The sequence below is a fragment of the Monodelphis domestica genome, chromosome 1 (assembly GCF_027887165.1).
Source record: "Monodelphis domestica isolate mMonDom1 chromosome 1, mMonDom1.pri, whole genome shotgun sequence".
In the NCBI taxonomy this organism is placed as follows: domain Eukaryota; kingdom Metazoa; phylum Chordata; class Mammalia; order Didelphimorphia; family Didelphidae; genus Monodelphis; species Monodelphis domestica.
In genome coordinates this window covers 461331425-461356513 of record NC_077227.1, presented here as the reverse complement: position 1 = coordinate 461356513, position 25089 = coordinate 461331425, and the positions used below count along the sequence as shown (strand labels likewise).

The window sequence follows — 25089 nt, the reverse complement described above, 5'->3', positions numbered from 1 at the left end:
GGCTTTTCTGGTAGGCCAATGATTCTCAGATTGTCTCTTCTTCCTGTTTTCCAGGTCTGTCACCTTGTCAGTGAGATATTTTATGTTATCTTCTAATTCCTTAGTCTTTTGACTTTGCTTTAGTAATTCTTGCTCTTTTGCAAGATCATTGTCTTCCAGTTGCCTGATTCTGTCCTTTAAAGACTGGTTTTCCTTTTCAGTTTGTTCTGACCTGTTTTTCAGGCTTTGAGCTGTTTCTGCATTTGCATATTTTGGTCCCTCAGATTGCTGAGTTCCTTTTGCATTATTTCCCATTTTTCCTGCCAGAAAGCTTCCATCTTTTTCATAATTTCCAATTTAAATTCTTCAAGAGCTTGTGGAGAATTTCCATTTCTTTTGGAAGGTATTGGAGCATTTGTTTGTGTTTCCTCTTCTATTTCCTCTGTATTTTGTCTTTTCACTCCATAAAATGTGTCCAAAGTTACCCCCTTCTTCTTGCTTTTCTTGGTGTTTGGAGGCTGTTGCTCCTGTGCACTGTTTGTCATCTCTATGGTTTTTTTTCTCCCCTTTCCAGTCAGAAATCTGAATGAGGAGGGCTGGCTTTCGGTGTAAGGGTTTAATGCTTAAGGCTTTAGCCTCAGGCAAATTGTCCATTCTCCACAGCTGTGCTGTCTTCCCAGGGAAGCCCAGGGTCTGCCCTCCCCTGCCTGCTGGCGTGTCAGGTGTTACTGCTCTCAGGTGTGGGTCTTTCATGTTTTTAGTTAACTCCCAAGACCTGTGGGTGCCCCTTGCTTACTTCAGGGGATCCCTTTGCACACTCGTTGATTATAGTGCGCTAGTTCTGGCCACCCACGATCTGAATTCCCTTTCTCCACCTGCTGGGGTTTCGGGTTTTACTACTCACAGGAGGGGGTCCTTGGTGGTCTTACTCAGGTCCCCAGACCTGGGGCTGCCAGTCCTGGGGTGCCCCTCCCTCACTCGTTGATTCTGGCCAATGTCAACTTAAACTGGCTCCATTGGCGTGGTGGGTAGAGGGTGGGTCAGCTTTCCCTTATATTGTGGAAATGCCGGAGTCCCTCCTACCTTCAGTGCTGTGCCTTAGTGTGAGGTCTCTCCATTCTTATGAGGATGGTTGTTTTTTTGGGGGTCTTTTGAGGTCGTCTGTGTCGTTGGGTCTGAGGAGAGGAAGTCAGCCGCATCTACTCTGCAGCCATGCTTCCCTGGAAGTCCCTGCTTCCATGTTCTTAAACCTTACATAAATCCTAAAGGCTTTGCAAGAAAGGCCAGATTACAGTACACCTCATGGAACCTGAGGAGAGATGGATTTTCAGGAGATGTCCCATGGAACATGCAGGGCTTCTAGCTGTCCGCTTGAGCTGATGCAATATTAAAGGATTTAGGTAATTTGGGATGACAAAACGAATCTTCTTAGTTCTGGGATAAATGCAAGGGGTGTCTGCATCAAGAGGACAGGTCACTGAGTCATGAAGAGTCATCCTCCTTGTGGACCTGAAAAGATATGACTCATTCCTGGTCTCCAAAGAATGGAGGGAAGGAGGTCGATGCCTCTCTCCCCTGAAGTAGTTGGAGACATGGAAATCAGCACAGATCCTGTCCAGAGGAGCATAAGTCTAGGACTTGAGCTACTTCTTGTTTCTTTTATGAGTGACTGTCCACCTTGAAATGGACATTTTCAACTTTAGAGTCAGGGGTAAACTGAGAACCAAGGTTAAATTTTCAATGTAAACATTTATACTTCTAAGATCCTCCCACAAACTAGGGCTTGGTTTATTGTCTTGTTGGTCGTCAGTCTTAAGAAAGCGATGGAGAAAATTTTAATAAGGCAAGTTAAACATCTGATGATGTACATTTCTAGAGAGCCAGTTGTTAAACATTTTCCAGCACAAACCTGCTTAGAGGCAACCTTGTAACTCTTAAGGAGCAGAGGACTCCAACCTATCTTGGAAAAGATGAATCTGGGCAGGGAAATTATTAGTTTAACTCCTGGCATGGTCTGCAGAAGACATAGAGTTGGAGGGACTTTTTTTGGACAGTGCAGTCAAAGTGAAGTATTAAATACCAAGTCAGCAACATAGTTTTGGATATGTTGATGTGTAAATCTCCACTTCCTGGTAGATTATAACATTTATAAATTAGTGCTGTTTGTTTAAGCTCTTATATTTGTTATTCTCTTTTAGTAAACATTTCTTTTCTGTGAAGTAAATAAATAGTTGTCCTATGCTTGATTTACATTGTGCATTGAGGATCTTTCTTATTCCTTCCTTTTGCAAGACCCTGGACTTGCACTAAAACCTAAGTTTTAAATTATTTTTCCCTGAATCCCTAGTGTGGGAGTAATAAAAAGCCAGAGAATTTGAGGAAACGAGTATGACATCTGACCTCAAAACTTTTCTATGGACCTGGAGGTGACAAGAGATCTGTAGGGGAGAAAAATAAGGTAAATGACCTCACCTCCTTGGGCCAGGCACTGGTTCTTGTTATTACAGGCTTTCCATAGTTACACGATTCATGTTCTTTCCCTCCCCCGCCCCTCACCCACCTCCCATAGCCACCATACAAATCCCACTGGGTCTTACATGTGTCCTTGATCAAGACCTATGTCCATATTATTATGCAGTAGAGAGTCTACATCCCCAATCATATCCCTCGACCCATGTGATCAAGCAGGTGTTTTTCTTCTGTTTCTACTCCCACAGCATACTGATTACTGATTACTTTTAATTAAAGACATTAAATAAACTCATAAACATTCTTTCAAAACAGGTTCACCATCACGGATTTAGCCATAGACTCCAAGCAAGGTGTATCAGTAGTCTAGCTTCCCAGCCACATGAAGCTAGGTTCAAGTAATTAAAGTCTCCCCCTATCCACTTCACCCACAATTTCCATAATTGAAAAAAGTTTTTGAAATTCAACTAGACCCATAGCTGAATAGAAAGGGAATGGAGCTAGATAAAGAATTGAGTCTCAAAATGAATTTGATGTAGTTCACTCAATTCCCACAATTCCTTCACTAGGTTGAGAAGGACTTTAAAAAGTACAAGTATAAACTAGAGCAAGTATTTTTAACTTAGAGTCTGTGAACTTAAAAAAAATGATGATAGGGAGTAGAGCTAAAATAGCAGAGTAGAGGCAGCAACTCTGCTGAACTCTTCCAACATTATCCTCCAAATAAACTTTAAAGAACACCTCAAATTTAATTTGGGAGCAGCAGAAGAAAGAAAAGGGGTTTTTTTTTGGGGGGGGTGCTGTATAAGAATTTTTTTACACCACAAAAAGAGCAGCAATAAATATTTTTGTACAAGTAGGTCCTTTTCCCTTTTTTGATCTCTCTGGGATACCAACCTAGTAATAGTGTTGTTTCAAATAGTTTTCTAGAAAGGCTGAATCAGATCACAACTCTAAACAGCAAATTAGTGTCTTGATTTCCCCAATCCTCTCCAACATTTGTCATTTTCCCCTTCTGTCACATTAGCAGTCTAATAGGTATAATGTGACACCTCAGAGAAGTTTTCATTTGCATTTATCTAATCAAGAGTTATTTAGAGCATTTTTTCATTACTATAGATGGCAATTTTCAGGCAAAGAAATCAAAACCATCTATAGTCATATGAAAAAATGCTCTAAATCACTCTTGTTTAATAGAGAAATGCAAATGAAAACTACTCTGAGGTGCCACTTCACACCATTGGCTAAGCATACAAAAAAAGAAAATGACAAATGTTGGAGGGAATGGGGGAAAATTGTGACACTGATGCACCGCTGGTGGGGATTTGTCAATTAATCCAACCACTCAGGAAAGTAATTTGGAACTATGCCCAAAGGGCTATAAAATTATGCATACCCTCTGACCCAGCAATACCACTACTAGAACTATATACAAAGCAATCAAAGAAAAAGGAAAAGGATGTATGGCTATAAAAATATTGTTATGGCAAAGAAATGGAAATTGAGGGGATGCACATCAATTGGGAAATGGACAAACATATTGTAGTATATGATTCTGATGGAATACTATTGTGTTATGAGAAATGATAAGCAGAATGCTCTCAGAAAAACCTGGGAAGATTTATATGAATTTACCCTTTGACCCGGCAATACCACTAACTAGGTCTTTATTCCAAAAAGACTGAAGACAGGGGAAAAGGACTTACTTATACAAAAATACTTATAGCAGCTCTTTTTGTGGTGGTAAGGAACTGGAAAATACAGGAATGCCCATCAATTGGGCAGATGCACCAAGAACCTGAATCTTAGAATAGTGCTACCTTCATTGCTACATAGCACTTTCAGTGCTACAGTTACAGAGTCCAACTTTAACAGCTTTTTAAGTTAAAAGAAAAAGGCTAGAAAATGAGCAAACAACAAAAAAAGAAACTCAATATAGAATATTATTTTGAAGATAGGGAAGACCAAAACACAAACTATGAGACAACAAAATCACTACTGCTGCATCAAAGCCTTTAAGAAAAATATGAAATGCTCTAAAGCCCCAAAAGAATTAATGGAGGAACTCAAAAAGCTTTTAAAAATAAAATAAGAGAGGTAGGAGAAAAATTGGGAAAAGAAATGAGGGATACAGGAAAATCATGAAAAAAAAGGCAACAGCTTAGTAAAAGAGGAACACACACAAAAAATACTGAAGAAATTAAAACCTTAAATAATGTACAATGATCAATTGTGAAGGATTTTATTATCAGCAATGCAAGGATCCAGTACAACTCCAAAGAACTCACTAAAGAAGGCTACCCATCACCATAGAAGGAACTGACAGAATCTGAATGCAGATTAAAGAATACTATTCTTCACTTATTTCCTTCATGAATATTTTTCTAAGCAATATGCATCTTCTTTCACAATATTAACATGGAAATAGGATTGAATGATAATATGTGTACAACATATCCTATTAGCTGCCATCTTGGGAAAGATGAAGGAAAAAGAACATAGATTGTAAAATGTCAGAAAATGGCTATTAAAAATTGTACTGGGGGCAGCTAGGTGGCTCAATGGATTGAGAGCCAGGCCTAAAAATGGGAGTGTCAGGGAGACTTCTCTTTCTGAGTTCAAATCAAGCCTCAGATATACACTTATTGTGTCTCCCTTGGAAGTCAGTCTTATTTTCCTCAGTTTTTTCTTATGTAAAATGAGTTAGAGAAGGAAATGGCAAACCACTCCAGTGTATTTGCCAAGAAAATCCCAAATGGGGTCAAAAAGAGTCAAGTACAACTGATAACAACAACAACAAAAAGTGAAGCAGAACCAGAACAATGCACATAATAAAAACAATACTGTATCACAATTAACTGTGAATGACTTAGCTATTTTCAGCAATACTGAACAGAGACAATTCCAAAGAATTCATAAAAAATTTCCCTCCAGAGAAAGAACTGATAAATTCTAGTGTATAAGATTGATGAGAATTTTTTCACTTTATTTTTCTTGTGCCTTTTTTTAGAGGGGGAGGGACATAGGTAACATAGAATTATGTTTTATAGGATTTCACATGTATAATTGATATCACATGTCTTACCTTCACAATGGATTGGGGAAAGGGAATAGGGAGATAATTCAGAACTCAAAAAAATTTCTTAATGTTAAAAAAATAAAAATTTTAAAATATTTTGATAACTGTATTTCAAAAGCTTCACATATAGTTTATTTTATTCATTTAAACTGAGATCAGGCCAACAAGCTTCCCTAGATTGCTAACTATGTCAAAAAAAGTTAAGTCTTGTAACAGAAACAAAAGGGAATCATGAAGTTTACTAAGTAGGGGTGTATTTGAATTTTTTTTTAAACCTTTACCTTCTGCCTTAGAACTGATACTAAGTATAAGTTCCAAGGCAGAAGAGGGATAAGGGTTAGGCAACTGGGTTAAATGACTTCCCCAGGGTCATGAATGTATTTGATCTTAAGATAAAGGATTGTAAAATGTTGTTGAGATAGAAAAGTCAAGATCTGGCACCCAACTGGGGAAATGGAGTGAAGGAGAGGTCATATTCCAAGCTGACAATGAGATTGTGAATTTGGGAAACTAGAAGACTGGTGCATTTGACAAAAATAGTTTGGTTTTGGAAGATGAGTAGGTCTAAGAGGAAGGACAATGAGTTCTACTTTGGACCTGTGGAGTTTGAGATAGTTCTGGGACATCCAGCCTGAAATATACAACAGGACTGGTACTGTGGAACTGACACTGAGGAATTGAAGCCTCAGAAACTGAGAGAACTGAGGTCGGATATACAGAACAAGTAGTCACCAAAATAAAGATGAGTTAATTGCATGAGAGTTGAGACAGTGAGAAGAGAACCTAAGACAAAGCCTTAGAGAATACTCTCAGGTTGTGTGATACAAATAATGAACCAGCAAAGGAGACTGAGAAGGTAGAAAGTGAATCAGGAAAGCAGTAGTATTCTTAGTGGTTTCACTGTAATAAGTACTCAATAATGTTTGATGATGACTAAAACTACTGTCATCTTTCCCATTTCCCTAACCATTTCCTATAAAGTAGAGATTACAGGATGGCTGAATTTGTGCTTTTCTCTTTCCACCTTTGACAGTGTCAAAGACTTCACACTTCTAATCTCTGTTTTAAATTTTTTGTCCCTCATTTCAAATTTTAAAATGTACTTTAATTTAAATGGTGCAGTAGAAAGGGAGCTATATCTAGAGTCGGAGAATACGGGTTTTAATTCTAGCTCTGCCACTTGCTGTGTGACCTTCCTCTTCTATAAAATGAGAGGGCTAGAGGGGGTTTTAGACTAAACAACCACTAAGGTCCCTTCCAGCCTTTAAATCTACCTATATCCCTTGAATCACTTCAGAGAACAAGTCTTTAAGATACAGGAGGGCACTCAAATCATGTTGTGGGAAAATAAATGATTAAAAAAAATCTATGAGAAATATATCTTCTCCAGCTCAACTTTTTAGCTTAACATAGGCTCAAAAGTATATATAGTGTTGCCAGAATTAACATCTACTACTCTTTGATTTACTTACAGTTCCTTTCATCCTGTGTACCTCCTCATACATTCGAATGCATCCTTCCACCTCCATTCCCCGGGAGGGGCGAAGTACCACAAATTTTGCCTGATGGTATTCATCCTGACACTGTGTAATAATAAAAAAGCAAAAATATTTTCAAGTGTAATCATCAATAATGACCTTTTTTCCTCATCTAAAAAGAAATCCACCTTTAATGCACCCTAAGGGTATAAGTGATGATAAAATGTGTTAAACATCTAATATATACCATCCTTCACAATGTCAACTTGAAAGGTGTCCCTTGAATTTATTGAAATACACCTATCTTTTCAGTTTACACCACCTCTTGGAGCAGCAAATTCCTTACATTTACTGCCCAACACAGTAAATGACCTTATGTCTTCTAAAACAGAGGTCCCCAGGGAATAGCTGGGTGGCTCAGTGTACTGAGAACTAGGCCCAGAGACCAGAGGGTCCTAATCTGACCTCAAGACATTAACCTCCATTGCCTAGCTCTTCTTACTACTCTTCTGCCATGGAAGCAGTTTCTCTTCACCAAAAAAATCTAAAACAAAACAAAAAAACTAGGCATCTAGAGGTCTCTTGTCCAGGATATCCAATGAAAGGCAACAATTCATATAAAACCTTAGAATAGTTTACAAAGCATTCATCTTAGACTGTATACAAGGTACTGTAGAAATAAGAATATTTAGCTAATAATGTGATATAGGAGAAGCATGGTAGAACAAATAGTACCATACACAGCCCAAGACCACTTTTCTTCTTTGAAGTGATATCTGAGCAATCATAAGCTACATCTATAATGAATTAGATAACATAAAGGATGTTACATACCATACTTTTATAACATCCAGCCAAGACATCATTGAAATATTGGCACCAGTAATTCTAAAGGTTCAATCAAGAATTTTGCCTAAAAATATTACTTTTTATTCATCATAAGACTTTGAAATTTAAGAAACTGGATGGTGTACTTTTAACACATACCCTTATATACCTATCTACTCAGATTATTATTTTCTCACAACTAGGATATTTTTTTCATATGACACTTTATTAGGGAATGGTTAAATCAATTTAATTTGACTCTCTTTTTGGTTTAATCTAAAGTGTTACCTGAGTTCCAGTTGGAGCTGCAAGGGAAACTGGTGAGGATACCTTTGCATGTCTGGCAGGAGATTTAGGAATAGACAATACTTGGTCAGGAGCAGAAGAGAGTGTTGAATTCTCAGAGGGATGTTGATTCTGGTGAGAGTGAGGCAAGATGTGGTCTACCACCCATCCAGAGTAAGTAGACAACTCAGGAATGGACATACATTCTTCCAAAATCTCCTAGAGAGAAGAGTCCAGTTATGAATTCATTTTCCACATCAAAAGTTCAAATACACAGAGAATTCATTTCATCCACATGATCTTCTGTGCAACTTACAAAAAACCAATTGAAGCCTTTTTGAAAGTTTAACAAAAGGCTTCATTCTAACTTCTCCCTCAATCTCATTCCAAATCAGAGATGAAGAAAAAAACTTTTTAAGATGTCAAAACTTATTAAGACTGTCTTTGAACATATTCAAATATAATTCCAACAGAACAGAATGTATTATTTATTTACTCTTTCAGATTCCACTGTTTAAGAACTATAAGTCTAATAATGAATTTTACTATTCTTTTTTAAAGTGTCAGATCACTCCAAAATTCAACTGCTACCCTAAATTTAGTTAGACACTCATCTTTACTTGACATTTATTAACAATTTATGGAAAACCCTGCAGTCAATTTTGGGCTCCTCTACAATTCCTATCAAATCTGAAACCCTTAACTTTTCCTGGGTATTTTACTTTCAAGACATAACCATGTTACTTTACTAAGAAGGAGGCCATGAGTCAAACTCACTCAACTTTCCTCTCCCTACATCTCAAAAATTTTTTATGTTTTTTGTTTTTACCACTCCCTACTCTCATCTCTAAGGAAGTATTCTTTTTAAGGGCAACTGTTACCCACCACATTCTCTATTCCTATCCTTTCTTACCTTTTCTAAGGAAATTCAATTAATTGATCTTATGTGTTGGGCAAGGAGAGCTTTGTAAAGAAGTGTCTGGGATGGGGTTGGAGGGATATTTTGACAGGATCAACTTCTGTGTGAGTTAAGGATTTAGGCAGGCTATGAATGAATGGAGAATAAGGAAGATAGGAGCCTAGTATCTACGAGTATAAGATACCCTAAATTAGAGTAGAAATGGAAAAGAATGGATGTATGTGAAAGATATTAAGAAACAGAATCCATAAAACCCAATGAAGAAAGGGCAAAGAGAATTCTAAGGTTCTAGGGCGCTAGGAAACATCTCTTGTCCCTCATCCCTCCCTCCATACCTGCACCACCCATTTCCACTTTCCCACTTAAACTACCTTGCTCATCTATCAACACCTACCTTACATGTTTGCCTCAAGTTTCCTAAACCACTTTTCCTCTTTGAACTTCCTTTCATTTTGCATCCTTTAGAAGCTTTTAACAAATTTAAAAAAATATATTTTTAAATCGCCCACTAGACACATGACATCAAGCTAGGCACTGGGGCTTCAAGGATACAAGCAAACTAGGGTAAAAAGCAAAGAGAACAAAGTACAAAGAGGAAAAGTGGCTTGAGAAAAAAGGAATAGATCGTTTTCGGGAGAAGGGGGGGATAGTTAGAAAAGGCTTTTGAGAGGAGGGAATCGGTATAGAGTTTGGAATAAAAGGGGAGGGGCCCTCAAAGGAAGACGGGGGAGGGGTTTCCATTTCCAAGCTAGAGGCAGAGATGGGATTGAGCAAAATTCGAAAAGAATGAGAACAGAGAAAGCAATAGTAGTCTAACGTGTACTATAGGAAGGGTTAGGAAGGACACCCCAAAGCTCGCACCCCATTCCCCCGCAGGGTCCCGATTCTTCTTGGGCGAGGGGCACGGAGCGGGGCTTCAGCTGCCCTGGACCGCAGGAACATAACGGGATGGAGGCTGGAAATATGCGCCTCGCTCACCTCGCCCCTCAACAGCCAGTCGCGGTGGTAGGACAAGCGTCCTTTGTCGGAGCTCCTCAGAGCCTGCAGGGTCTCCCAACAGCGGCCCTCTGACGGCATCACCCCTCCCCCCCAGCCCCGGCCACGGGTTCCACGCCCACGCTGGGTGGCAGCTCACAGAAGAAACGCTTGTGACAAGTCGAACTCTCGAATCGGCCGCCGTGGCCTACTAACTGACTCCTGCTTCCGTTTCCGGTGCCGGCTCTATATCCCGGAACCCCCTCGGACCCAACGGGCGAGAACGGTCCCGCCCATGGGATGACTCAGACCGAGGCCCCGCCCCTGAAGGGCTTCGGGCTCCTAGGCCCAGACCTCGCTGCCTTCATAAACAAAAAGGGGCGGGTCGGATTTAAAAGGCTCACTACAGCTAAAAGGATAACTTCATCTGGAAGAGTTCTTCAGGTTATGTCACCTTCCATCGATATAAATGATAGAGATGAAGGCATTAATCAATGGCCTTCAATTAATCATTAGAATTTGTATTGACTCTTATTTGCTTGTATCTTGGCTACTTTCAGATTTTGATCTCTAGTCTTTTTTTTTTAAGCTCTTACACCTTCTTAGAATCAATACTGTGTACTGGTTCCAAGGCAGAAGAGTGGTAAGAACTAGGTAATGGGAGTTAAGTGACTTACCCAGGGTTACATAACTAGAAAGTACCAAAGAGCATATTTGAACCCAGGATCTCCCATATCTGGGCCTGGATCATCCACCCACTGAATTAACTAGCTTCTCCCCAATCTCTCTTGAAAGGTGGTAATACAGTATTGCATCAAAGGAACTCTATTCAAGAATTTCCTTCCAGCAATTCAATACACTCAAAATGTCATCTGATTCTCACAGAGTGATAGGGGAGGCAAAAAGCAAGGAAGGAGGGACAGTCTACTTCCTTTACTGGGAAAAAAGTGGACAGAAGACAAAGACTGGGGTACCCTTGTTTAGAATGAAGGGATCAAATTAATCCACCCTCTCTATTTAAAAGATTATAATGAAACTCCCTTAAAAGAACTCTGCTTCTACTAAGCCACTTTTGTATTGTGGTTCTTCATTTCCTCTATGGAACTAAACTGTGTTACTCATAGGCAAATAGAGAAAGATCCCAAGAGAAAAGAATCAAAAAGAGCCAAATTATAATTTAAAGAAAAGCCTAATACTCCAGAAGCAAAATTATTTAAAAATCTTTAATAGTTTGTTGCACAGAACACCTTATAATAATTCATTTTGGGAGGGGAGTGCTGATCATCCAATGGAGCCCAATAAAAATTATAAAAGAATCTTGCAAAACTCAAATAATATAAAAACAACACTTCACAGATATAAATGAAACAATTAAGTAAACACTGAAAATAATCAGTATCAAACTATCAGCAAAGTAAAACAAAATTCTTACACTGTCTTATCCTTAAGTGCTCTGGGGAGGACAAACAAGTGTGGCTTCATGGCATGGGGCTTTCATGACACGAGAGGTTCAGCAGATTGGAGTAACTATCCAAAGGGATTTTTTGAAATCTTGAAGGAAATGTTAGAAATAGTTTTAAAAAGAGACATGCTCACAACTTGGCCAGGGGGAGGGGGTTCATGCTAAAAAAAAAATGTAAGCCAGTAACTAACAGTTTCTTTTTTCTCTGGGAGAAAAAAGGGAAAACCACATCAGTTTCTTTAAAGAATAAGAAGTGATTGGGAGAGGGGTGTCTCAAAGGAACTGGTAATAAATATCTCTGTAGAAAGCAGCTGGGAGATGGAACAATGAGTTAAGAGTCTAGAAGAAAGATGTTTTCAGTCAACAAAGTATCTAAGAGATATACAAGTTTAGCTGTTATAAAATCTAAACTGTTATTCAGGTTAATTAACTCCAATCTGATCTAAACTGAGGAAAAAAGGGGAAGCTATAAAACTGCCAATCCATTCTATGCTAAAGATAATTTGACATGGACTTCCCCAGAGCAAGAGACCTAGACAAGATGTCTGAAGCTCTCACCAACTGGAGATGAGGGAAAGCAAAAAAGACTTCCAGAAAAATTCTTCCCAATAGTCAGGCTCCATGAAAGAGTCAGTGCTATTTCATATGGGAGGTGATCTGGAACGGATGGGAGAACTTGTTAAATATGTAGTTAGAGCATTGTCCCCAAAAACATTGGCATAGGATGATTTAAGGAATTGTACATAATTCTGCATGCTTCGGTTGGTACTCTCTGATTGCTCAAGACGGTCTTTTAGATCCTGAAGGCGACTCTGGTACCGGCGGTCAGCCTAAAGAGAAAAATAGAGGGAATTTAAGGCCCAAAGGAGCATGAGAGGAGCATGAGAAAAGCTGTTTAACCAATGCAACGGAGTTCCCATTACAGAGCTATAGTATATAACTTTTTGTGACTGGAATTTTTCACAACGTTCATTTTAGGTTAGGCTTAAACACATGTATGGGATGAGATTCAGTGTGTAATTCTCAGAGTGGTATTTAGGCTTGTAACCCCAATTTTCAAGACCCGAGTATTACTTTTCCTTAGACTAAAACTGCACCCCCCCACCCCATAAAATATTTAGTTTTCCTGACCTATTTTCAAAAATCTTGAGTTTATCTGTAGCTGGGAAACATGCCAGCTCTAGGAGAGGGGGGCAAGATAAGAACAGGGAGTTTAAATTGTTTCTTTAGTCCCAGCCTTATTATACAAGTTTGTGCTTACACATAGAGAGAGGACATTTTTGCCCTGAGCAAGCAGGTAGTATGGGCAGAATTCCTTTTTCTTCCCTTCCCCCTTCCCCACTGTCCACTGTTTTCTCCAAATAAAGCTTTTTCTCTGCCAGCATCTTATCTAAGTCTTCAGTCTCATTAGCATGATTTCTGAGGGTGAAAGCTCCCCAAAAATTCTACTCCACACACACAGAAATCAAATAGTGGGTGAAGTCTCATTAGAGTATAAGGGTTTTTATAAAGAAGGATTTTTTCTAGTTGAGAATTTTATCCCTCTGTTATGAGGATTATGGAAAGAGGGAACCTTAATGATGATATAAAACCCACAGATTCACCCTACAATTTACTTGTCCAGGATTGAAAAATTTGTCCTATACTATGACAAATATGTAATCTGTTGGGATTGTGTGTAAAGGGTAGCCATAGATTTACACATACTTATAATGGCTTTCCTTGTAATAATATCTATTTTTTTGGATCCTGAGAATTCTAGAACTTTCACCTCAGAAAAACCTTACCTGCCAAGATATCATTATCTAATAATCCCTTCGGTTTTTTGGTATTGAGGATGGTTGAAGAATTCTAGCCATCACCTAACACCAAATTTAGGCTCTGCTTTCTGCTTTATTTGCTCTCCTCCCCATCCAGCTTAACTTACATCATCTCGGCTCCGTCGTAGCTGGTTGAGCTCTGTTTTGGTCCGACTCAGCTGTGTTTCCAGATCTAAGATTTTATTCTGAGCCGTTCTTTCCTTGGAAACTGCACGCTCCCTTGTCTGTTCCACCTGGAGAAGGGGTCCAAAACTATTATGTGTTGCTTTCCCAATATTAGCATCCACCACCTTCACAAAACACTGTGTGATTCCCACTCCCTTAAAAGAAATACCTTTAATACCTTACCTTATACTTTTTTCCTGTCGTGCTACTAATGAGGCAGGGGGGCAAGGAAAGGCAATAACAGAGAAAGCAAACCTCTGCCACGCTTCTTCCACACTGTATCACAACAAAGGGTCTGTGGGAGAGCCAGGCCAGGACTGAGCTGGCACCACTGACCTGTCTCTTGGCATCTTCAATGGCATTTTCCAGCTGTCGTGCTAGAGAGCCACATTCCCGGGTTTTCTCCTCCAACCGAAGCTGGGATTGATGGATTGCCTCCTCTCTCTTTGCAATCACCTGGAGGAACTCAATGTTCTGGGCGCTAGTACACTCAAGTTTCCTGTATAAAAGCACTAAGTTAAGTCTTCCCTATCCACTTTTCCCCATCACTCATCCCCATGGCCTGTCTGCCACCCCAGAGTGGCACTCAAATCTAAACATTCTAGTCATGCTGTCAGATAATCAGAGTCCCAAAGTAAATAGCATATAGAATAAATCAAATTAAAAGACCAAAGAGAGGAAAGGGTTGAGGCAAGGTAAGGAACTATACCATAAAGTCATAATGGGATGGAGCATATAGAGTTGTCTCTAGAAATGCCAAAACCCTTACTAGAATTTGATCACAAGAGTAAATCTGATGGACATGCATTGCTTTTCTACTATTGTTAGTAAGATGGGTGCTTCTGTTCCCTCTGTTCATTTTGGCACTCATAATGAAGGCACCTTCTGCTGATAGGAAGGTCATGGGTTCAAGGAGCTTTAAAAGGGCCATCATCAAACAATGGAAGACTCAGGGTAAGTCATGGGAAGGAAAGACAAAGATCAGAGAATAGAATGAGGAGGAAAATACCCACCACCAAAAGGTATCAATATCAATTGCCCCATTTAAAGCAGGCCCCATGCCTAAATGAAATATGCCTTTCTCCAGGGACTGGGTTAAGCTCTCAGCCTATTGAAGGTGGCTGTGTCTTGGTTCTTAGGTGTTCCAAGGTTGAGAGGTCTGCAGAGAAGCTGTACTTTAGACTGTATGGATGGTTGCAGGTGAAATAGAAGCAACTTTTCCTAAAGATTTTCTGGTTGCTCTTCCCTCTGAAGTTAGGCCACCACCATTCCGGGGCCTTGGGTCAGTCACCCAAACTCTTCAGTGGGGAAGCATAAAGTGGGAACTGAAGGGCTCGGATCCTAGAAAAAGGATGAGGACAGAAACAGGACACTGTGACTCTAACCTCTCTAGTTCTTCCACTTTCAGGCTTAGCTGTTTGTTTTCCTCCTGAGAATATTGATGTCTCTCTCTCACCACCTCCAGCTTCTCCCCCTGGTGTTCAATCTAAAATGACAGGAAAAGAGACCATTTTACACAGAAAGTGATACATTGTCCTGTCCTCCCTTCTCCCGGTAAGCTGGTATCCATATGAATGGTACATCTGTGGATGGTATTCCTTGATGAAGTTGATTGTCACCTTCAGCTTCCAGTGCCAAGTTATACCTTCCCTGCTGCCCAAGCAGGGCTTGAAGAAGTTTAGATCTAAAGTCTAAGAATGAAGGCTTCCCCACCACCTTCCCAAAAGAAACATTTGCTCTTAGGAAAACATAATGCTGCTTTCTTAATCAAGAGATGCCATGGCAACCCCTGAAAGCCGAAGGTACAACTAGTTTGTCAAGACACACATAGAATAAACTCAAATTAGCCTACAAATAACCATGCCTGGAATTTTTACCTTGAATACAAGAGTAGGGAGGTAACTTTACAGGTCACCTAATCCAACTCCCTTATTTTCAAGATAAGGATATGTAAGTTTATAGAGGTTAAGGGAACTTGCTGAAGAAAGCAAAGAGTGTTTGCCCCAAAGTAACAAAAATAAGCTATTAGTGTGCACAGAGACATCAGGCATGACTACCTCAGAAGAGAATGTTAGATACTGGAGTTGCAAACAAAAGAATGAAAGGGAGAACAACTGAAGTATGAAGAGAAAAGCAATGATAGAGAATGTCTGATGCCTAGGTCCTGTGGATTGCTTGATTTGAGGATAATGAAGGAACACTAATGTGTAAGAAGCTAAATCTCAAACCAACATGAAGGCTATGAAAGAAGAGAAAATCCAGCTATCAGAATGGATAGAAGCAACTCCAAAGTGACGCTTCCTATCACTAGAATCACTATTTGCAAACACAAAACTGTTTGGCACACCAGACTTTTATTTCACAGTGTTGATGAGAATTAATTCGTTTCGAAAAGTGGCAGCCAAAGAAAAGGAAGTGATCTTCCTTTGGGGGCGTGCGACTCATTCATCTTGGTATCCGGCTGGCTGTTCGGGTCAGGTCGTGAGACCCTTTCTGCCAGTCCCTTACCCGGGTGCGCAGATCTGCTATGATAGCTGTGAGGTCCACATTTTTCCTTTCATAGCCTTGAAGCTGATCCTGACATTCAGCCAGCTTAGCCTCAGTGATTTTGAGAATTTCAGGCAGTTGTTGAAGGTCAGTCAGCTGAGCCTGGAACTGCTTACGAGCCTTAAAAAGGGAAAGAAAGATATCTTTTGGTAAAGACCAGCCCATATTTTTTAACCTCTTGGAGTACTCTAATAGTAGGGTTAAATGAAATATTCATCAAGGTTGCCATGCAATAATTCTCTTGACAACAAGGAGAGATTCTAAAAATTGAAAAGCAAATAACATTCCATTTCACTTCCTGCCCTGAAAAACTTCAAAATGTACAAGTTAACATAGAGTCACTCACTGTAAAATGCCCAGCTCTCCTCTAGTGTAGCTGACCTAATAGTTGTAATAATTAAAATAATTATATATATAAATTCTCCTCATAACATAGTTATAATATAATATACTTAATAGTCTAATAATTATGGAGGATTCCATTCTGGATGACTCATCTCATCTTCCAGTCATGAGCTACTACATGATACTCTTGAGGTGCTTTATGAGCCACATGAGGTACTCTAGATGTCTAACAGTATAAAATACTTCTCAATAAAATGCTACTCAATAAAAACAGACCAGCCCCAAACTCCAGATATGCAAAGGCTCCTTTCTTCTCTGCCATTACACAAATTAGGTAAAATGTGGGTTTTTTGTGGGTTGTTGTGGAGTTTGGGGGCATGGGACAGAGGGGGTAGTAGGTAGCAATTAGGACCATATCACAACTTAGATAAGCAGGTATATCTAGATGTTCTATCATCATTTGTTCCCTTAAAAATACTGTTATTGTAATGATTTTAGTTTTATTTATTTTTTAAATGAAAGCAAAAGGAAAAAGGGCATAGATAGAAGGCAAGGGGAAGGAAGGAAGGAAAGAAAAAAGTGCCAGTCTTCCAAATGATCACTTTCCCCTTCCTAGCTTAAAATATAAAAGGCAGCCCAGTAACCTGCCTGATTAATTCAGAAAGGAAGACTTTAGGATGGGGAAAGTGTGTGTAGATATGAACAATTACCGCTTCAATTTCTTTGTTCATTTCATCTTTAAGGATCTTGTTTTCTTTGTCGCAGCGTTCCAGTTGAGTGGCTACCTCATCAGCTTCCATCCGAGTCTTCATCACCTAAGGACAGATAGGGGAATTAGGGTTTCTGCCAGAGGACCCAATTTGATGAGAGAAAACAAGGTCTGACTTGGTTGTTGAAGGTAAGAGTTTCAGAGTGAGAAAAATTAGAGAATATTCTCGAAATGAGGCATGAACAAAAAGTAGGGCAATTGTTGCCCATCTGCTTCAAAAAGCTCAGATTAGGAAAGTACCTGACAGGGTCAGCTTGGTGGCTCAGTGCATTAATAGCCAGGCCCAGAGATGGGAGGTCCTGAGTTCAAGTCTGGCCTCAGACTCTTCCTAGCTCTGTTACCCTGGGCAAGTCAACTTAACCCCAATTGCTATGATGAAAAGGAAGGGTTTTTTTCAAAAAAGAAAAATAAAAGTACCTGACTCTTATAGTTGTCGATCATCCCTTCGTAGTTCTTGACTGATACCTTCAGCTGCTGGACCTCAATTTGGGCTTGACTTAGTCTGTCTTCGACAGGGGTGATACTAGCCTGTAAGGGGATAATAATAATATGGAGAGCTGAGTTTTGACCAAACCATCATTGCATTAACTGGTCTTAATAATACAACAAGATGTAGTGAAAGATCTCTCTTGGTTAAACAAAAGAAAAACATCTTTCCTCAAAAAAGCAACAAAGATAGAAATAACAGTTACTAAACTTTACCAATTTTTTACCCCCATCTTAAAAAAATCAATTAGCCTATTCTATTTCCTTCCTCTGGAAATTAAAGGAAATATGAATTAGTGCTTTTGAAAAACAAACTATTCTTGGTTCTAAAAGGTTGACTTCATTCAGATGTATATCTCTGTTGTAAGAAGTAACTATTTTCCACCCCCAATTTATAAAGAGAGAAAATAAACTTCTGAAAATTGTGATGGTCAACCTGTCCAAGTCCAAGTGTAAGAGAACTTAGAGTTTCAGATTCCTGACCTGTTCTTTTCCTCTTTTCTCAGCCCCACAAAATACCCCTTCTAAAGCCTGTGCATATAGGGGAATGGAAATGGTGGGAGGAAATGGGAGAAGACATCTTGATGAGTAATTTTTCTTGTCTCTTGGGATGCTATTCAATAACATGTTATTGAGAGGTCAATAAAAGAATTAAAAGTCTTGAAAATGGAACATAAAAATTAAAGTCCCACTCTCCCATTTCAATCTCATTTCATACCCCTCAAAACACCCCATAAGTCTTTGGCAGGGATTCCTAGCATCAATCTAGTTGCCAAAGGGGAATAGAATACCCAAAGTTGCTTCAGTAAGCTATAATATCTCTTCCCATTCTCTAACCAAAGAAGGCAACAGATTAATAGATTTTTTCTTTGAAAGCACAAGCTTTATGGTTCAAGGCTGCCTGGCTGACCTTTAGCCTCTCATTCTCAAGTTTGAATGCAGAATATTCTGCGGTCTGTCGGTGTAATCTTTCCACCAGATTATCCCGGTCTTCTCGCATCTTCTCCTCCAAGGCATGTTGCTGTGATACCAGATCTGTCACTCGGCTAGTAGATAAGAAAAAGGAAGAAGGGAAAACATTGAATGTCAGATTTCAAAAAAGCCAAGTATTTTGGAATGAAGTGGCTCCTTACGACCCTGATGCCCTGGCACTGAGCTTGCCAGAGGCTACCAATTCTAAAATGGTCTTTTGAATATTTGGTGAGGAACTAACTCAGCTTCCCAATGGAAATTTCATGCTGGATACATGGGGGGAGGGGAAGGAAGAGAGGGATGAAGAGAGAAATTGCTGAAGGGAGTCTAGTCAAGTGCTGAGGGTGGCATTTAAGAGGAGGAGAGCATGTTACACTAAATCATTTCCCCCAATACATACATACCTCCCCACTAATAATGTTGGTAAGATGTCAAGAGTAGACTGTTATGATTCACTTACTGGGTTTTGTAATCAACTAGACTAGAAACAGGCTGGAGAGATAGATTCTCTTCTGAGATCTCCAACTAATCCATCTTAACCAAAAACAAACATCTTCTCTGGTCTAGAATGGCAATATTTATCATTCTGACTTCAGGGATCCTGTTTGTCTAGTCAAATATCTGCTAAGAATCAATTAAGGATGTCTTCTAGATCTCTTAAGATTCCAGAGAGAATCCTTTAGGGTATATTTCTATTGGAGTATACCTTAGAATTAAACCTTCTAGTCCTTGGTGTCTAGTCCAAATGAAATCATCAAAAGTTATAACTTTCCCTCAGATTAAATATAATTATAAGCAAATAATATTGACAATACACGCAATGAAAGCATTGGTATAATTTATGCCAGAGTATTTACCATCTTGGAGAGGAGGGATGGAGGGCAGGAGAGGAACTGAATCGTGAAATGTCAGAAAATAATTGTCAAAAATTGTTTCTACATGTAATTGAAAAAAATTTAAGTTAAAAAAGGAAAACAATGACAAATGTTAATTATTCACCACATCCAAGCAATACTGATGTGAATGAAGAATACAAAAGACAATATAAGAAAAAAACAATTCATGGTAACATAAAAAATAATAAGGCTCATCTATTAGCTTAATGCTAAAAAGGAATATAATAAAATTTAGTGACCTATGATAATTTTAAAAAATCACAAAACTCTGAATGAAGAGTAAAAATAAATGGGTTTATTCTTAAATGGACAAGACTGTTTATTTAAAACCAAGAACCAATATTTTCTTTAATAAATAAAAATAAGCATTCCTGTTAAAAAGAACTGACTATATCCACTCTTGATTCATCTATTCTAATATCAGTAATAATATTTATTATAAGGCAAGAAAAGTTAATAAGGAGAAAATGTTGGTAAAAATAGAACTATTTATAGCCTTATTTCGAGAGGTGATTTGGACTTTAAAATTTAAAGGAAAAAAGGTTAGACATTTAATTCAATAAACACTTACTAAATGTCTATTTACCCAGCATTGTGTTCAGTTATGGGGATACAAAAATAAACATAAAACTGAAACTGGGCTTAAACCCTTAAGGAGCTTGCAAACAGTCTACCAGTGAAATAAAAAATATATGGAAAAAAGTTGAAAATAACCTGAAGTGGAAGAAAGCACGAACCCCAATCTTGTTGTAGGTGATGGTAAGTGAGTGGAATTTTTTTTTTTTAAATAAACCCTTACCTTCCGTCTTAGAGTCAGTACTGTGTATTGGCTCCAAGGCAGAAGAGTGGTAAGGGCTAGGCAATGGGGGTCAAGTGACTTGCCCAGGGTCACACAGCTGGGAAGTGGCTGAAGCCAAATTTGAACCTAGGACCTCCTGTCTCTAGGACTGGTCCTCAATCCACTGAGCTACCCAGCTGCCCCCAACTGAGTGGAATTTTAAAGAAAGTTAGGTATTATTTTTAGATTGCAAGGTCTGTAGGGAGTAGCACTGCAAAGTAAATATGCCAGTCTGGGCAGAGCCATAGATAAAGGGGAAAGAATGTTTAATTTGGGGAATTCCAAGTAGGCCAATTTTCCTGGAAGGTAAAATATGTGAATGATATATGAATAAAATGAAATAAATCTGGAAAGGTATTCCTGATAATGAAAGGCTTATTAAATTCACTGAAGAGATTCCAGAGTCAATACAAACAATTGACAGTTTTTAGGCAAAAGAGTAACATGGTTAGATCTGTGTCAGAGGGATAGGAATAGAACAATTATGTGGAATATAGATTGCAAGGAAGGGTGGGGGTAAAACCAAGAATACCAATTTCAAAGACATTGTAATAATCTAATTGAAAGGTGATGAAGACCTGAACTGAGGTAACAGCCCTATGAACTTAGAGAAGATAACACATGAAAAATGTTGTAAACAAAGAATCAGCAAGACTTCTTAATAGGATGTAGAAGGAAGAAAGATTCTATTATTATACTTTTGTAAACTCAAGAATATTAAAGTTATATACCAAGTGACCAGAAGAATGGTGGCATTTTCTAAACACCCACATACACATGCACACAAACAAATAGGCAAAAGTACAGAAAGGGTGGAATTAGGGAAATAGAACTTTATTGGGGAAGAATATAATGAGTTCTGGGGGCATATTGACTCTGAGATGTCAATGATAAACCCATAGGTGGATATATCTATCAGGTGGCCAGTGATACAAGGTTAGAGCTTGGGAAAGATTATGGTTTGATGTGCAGTTTGGAGATCAATTCTATAATGGAATAATAATTAAATCCATGGGAGCTGGAATTACTTACTGAGAGAAAAGAGGGTTTAGGACAGAATACTTTGCTTCAGAATGAATAGATGGTGATCAACAGTATCAAATGATATAGGGAAGAATGACAACTGAGAAAAAGCCATCTGAGTGAGAGATAAGAAAATGCTGGTAAACTTAAGAGAGTACTTTCAGTAAAATCATATCATAAGAGGTTGAGAATTCAAGTGTTAAGGAAACGGAGGAAATATAATATGGATAACTGTTTTTAGAGGTTTGGCCCTTAAAAGGACAAAGAGATATAAGATGATAGCTTAGGGAGATAGCAAAATTAAGTGAAGGGTTTTTTAGGATGGAATTCACCTACATGAGTTTGTAGGCAATAAGAAAAGAACCAGTAGATAAAGAAAGGCTTAAGATTTAAGATTAACAAGATAATATCTGGTTAAGAGAGGAGGGGCAGATGGCCATCTCATTCTAAAATTGGAGCAAAAGAGAGAATGAGAAAATATGTAGAATGGTTTTAAAGTAGGAAGTAGGAGAGAGGAAAGAGCTCACAAAGAATATACTTGACTTTTTTTTTTTCAGTAAGGGAGAAGTCTGCTGGGGGAGGGGGAGAGGTATTTTTAAGGGGCTTGAGAAGAAAAGATGTGAAATAACTAGCCACTGCAAGCATGTGAACAGAAAAATTACCATATAGCAGTGAGGACCCAGTTGAGATCAAATAAATTTGGAATCGACCTTAATGGCATGATTAATGTACAGTTAGGGTTTGGCAGGCAAAGGGCATTGGTAGAAAGGGAAAATAATAGTATAAAGTTGAACTGATCAATCTCAAGGGTCAAGACTGTGAAATAACCCCTGAGAAGGAAAATGCATGGAAAGAGGAGTTAGGTATGGAGTATACTAAAGGTGGAAGTAAAGACAAAAAATAGCTTGGAGTGGAGAAGCAGCAAAGGAAGAGATAAAGTTATGATTAGAAGAAAGGAAGTCCTGCCTTATTCAAAATCACAAAGACATCTCAGTGATGGTAAGATGCAAAATATGAGTGGCTGGGGAAGAATAAAGGAAAGGCTTCCAAAGGTAGTCAGGTAGTCATGTGTGAAAAAAAAATGTGGTGTATATATAAAATAAAAATCTCATATTATCATCTAGAGAAAAATAAAGCAAGTTTAGAAGAGTAGCAAAAGTGGGGACAAACCCACAAAAATCAACTGTGTTTTTACACTTCAATATATTGATGGATCCATGCTCTCACTACTCAAATCTATTTATACATGTTAAAAAATTCTTTTTTATGAATTTTTTATTTCCTATCATATTACTTTAGAAATATGTCCATTTCTTTCCACTCCCCCACCCTCCAAAATTACGTGCCATTCTTACAAAGGTATAAATAGAGAAGAAAAAGCTATCAGGTAAAAGTGACCAACACAGTGACCAAATGCAATGATAGATCCATAGTCCCTCATTTCTGCAAGTCTGATCATGAAAATTACAGTGTTCAGTTTTGGGTTTTTTGTTCTCACTTACAATGTTGTGGTCAACTATGGATGATATTTTCTAATTCAGTTTATAACATCAACTGTATCAACATAATCTAATCTTCCAATGCTTCTCTGTAAATACTTGAAGTACTCAGTACAGTAGTGTAATATTCCATTACATTCATACACCAAAATGTGTTTAGCCATTGATTAACAAACAATGGGCATCTACTACTTTGTTTCTAGTTCTTTGCTACTACAAAAACTCCTGTTATGAATACTTTGGTGTGTATACAGCATCATTTACCATTCCTACCAAATGAGATCACTGATTCAAAGAGTAAGGGCATTTTAATCAATTTGGAAAAATCTATGCCTTTTTCATGTTGTACAATTCTTGTTTACATCTTTCCAGAAATCTTCCACAAAGATGTTAGTAAATAGGTGGAAGCCTTCTTCTCATTCTTCTACTATTTTGTGGGTACCCAGGACTATATATACTCTAGTGGTCCCTTCACTCTTGTCATATTTTTCATAGTTTTCAGATCACACATGAACTTAATTAAAATTTGTTATGCCAGCTCCCATATGCAAGTCAGCACTAGTTATATACTATAGTTTGTTTATAACTCCTTATTTATCTTTCCATTACTCATTGGATTACCTGCATATGGATAACAACATTCTGTGATTCATGTAAGCAGATAGTACAGGGAAAATAATGTTAAAAAGGTAGACTTTCAGAGCAGTGAAAAATTTGGACTAATGATATATAATGTTTTAACGGTTTGCAAAGTGTCTCTCAAATATATTATTCTCATTGGATATTTACAACTCCTTTAAATACTAGAGATATCATTCTCCATTTTACAGATGAGGAAACTGAAGTTTGGGGATGTTAAATGACTTGTTCAAAATCAAACAACCAGTGTAATAGAGATGAGATACAAAACTAGTCCTATCCTGACTCCAGGTCCAGTACTTTATCTACTACATCATATTGACTCAACAACTATTAAAAATTATGTTCAAAATTCAATGGATGAATATTTATGAAAACATATAAAAATTTTATTAAAAATATAAACTTCCCAGATTAATAGAACAGAAAATAAAATACTTAAATAATCCTTATACTAAAAAAAAAACAAAAACAAATTGAACAAGCCATAAATGAACTCTCTAAGGAAAAAAAACCACCATGACTAGACAGATTTACAAATGAATTCTACTAAATTAAAAACCGAATACCAATACTACATAACCTGTATGAAAAAATAGGTAAATTAGTCCTACCAAATTCTTTCCCTGACACAAGCATTGTCTTGATACCTAAAAAGAGGGAAAGTCAAAACAGAAAACTATAAATATATAAATCAATATCTCTAATGAATACTGATGCAAAAATTTTAACTAAAACACTAGGCAAGGAGATTACATCAAAGACCATAATATTACAGATCAGATGGAATTTATATTAGAAAAGCAGGACTGGTTCAATACTAGAAAAACTTAAAAAGTATTAAAAGCATAACTGCCCATATTCACAACAAAAATTATAATGATTATTTAAGATGCAGAAAAAGCTTTTGACAAAAGACAACACTCATTCCAATTAAAAACACTAAAAATCAGGGGCAGCTGGGTGGCTCAGTGGATTGAGAGTCAGGCCTAGAGATGGGAGGTCCTAGGTTCAAATCTGGCCTCAGACACTTCCCAGCTGTGTGAACCTGGGCAAGTCACTTAACCCCCATTGCCTAGCCCTTACCACTCTTCTGCCTTGGAGCCAATACACAGTATTGACTCAAGACAGAAGGTAAGGGTTTAAAAAAAAAAACACACTAAAAATCACAGAAATGGAGCAATTTCTTAAGGTGATTAAGTTCTACCTAAAATCAAGAACAAGCATTATGTGTAATGAGTAAAGCTAGAAGAAGCCTTCCAATTAGCTGTAGGTGAAATAAAAATGTCTATTATCACCACTACTATTATCTATTTTACTGGAAATTCTAGCTATAGCAAAAAGTCAAGAAAAAAACTGAAGAAAAAATACAAACAATAAGAAAACAAAACTACCACTTTTTGTAGTTATAGTATAGTGGTCTACTTAGAAAACTCTGGGGAGTTCAATTAAAAAAACTAATTGAAACAATAACTTCAGCAAAGTTACAGAATATAAAATAAACCCACACAAACTACTAGCATGTCTGCATATTACCAACAAAACCCAAATCAAGAGAAATTCTATTTTAAAATAAATATATACAGTATAAAGTACTTGGGAGTCTATCTTGCCAA

The 25089-nt window shown here is 38.0% G+C and overlaps 2 protein-coding genes across 15 annotated transcripts in view; both read right to left on the bottom strand.

Annotated features, from left to right (window-relative positions):
• Window positions 1-10279, bottom strand: part of GLE1 (GLE1 RNA export mediator) — a 41579-nt gene extending 31300 nt beyond the window's left edge. The window contains exons 1-3 of one of the 2 annotated variants that reach the window (XM_056822653.1): window positions 10016-10279; window positions 8122-8337; window positions 7000-7110 (exon numbers count right to left, since the gene is read on the bottom strand). In XM_056822653.1, the coding sequence (XP_056678631.1) occupies window positions 7000-7110; window positions 8122-8337; window positions 10016-10114 (426 nt within the window). In that variant the 5' untranslated portion in view covers window positions 10115-10279. Of the gene's footprint in view, window positions 1-6999; window positions 7111-8121; window positions 8338-9898 lie in introns of both variants that reach the window. The other variant, XM_007475088.3, reaches the window with a different exon arrangement.
• A 937-nt stretch (window positions 10280-11216) lies between these two features.
• Window positions 11217-25089, bottom strand: part of ODF2 (outer dense fiber of sperm tails 2) — a 40126-nt gene continuing 26253 nt past the window's right edge. For 12 of the 13 annotated variants that reach the window (XM_007475078.3, XM_007475079.3, XM_056822609.1 and 9 more), the window contains 8 exons: window positions 18517-18652; window positions 17538-17648; window positions 17062-17166; window positions 15968-16126; window positions 14845-14945; window positions 13796-13958; window positions 13402-13527; window positions 11217-12304 (listed from right to left, as the gene is read on the bottom strand). In XM_007475078.3, coding sequence (XP_007475140.1) covers window positions 12116-12304; window positions 13402-13527; window positions 13796-13958; window positions 14845-14945; window positions 15968-16126; window positions 17062-17166; window positions 17538-17648; window positions 18517-18652 — 1090 coding nt within the window. In that variant the 3' untranslated portion in view covers window positions 11217-12115. Of the gene's footprint in view, window positions 12305-13401; window positions 13528-13795; window positions 13959-14844; window positions 14946-15794; window positions 16127-17061; window positions 17167-17537; window positions 17649-18516; window positions 18653-25089 lie in introns of those variants that run through there. The other variant, XM_056822637.1, reaches the window with a different exon arrangement.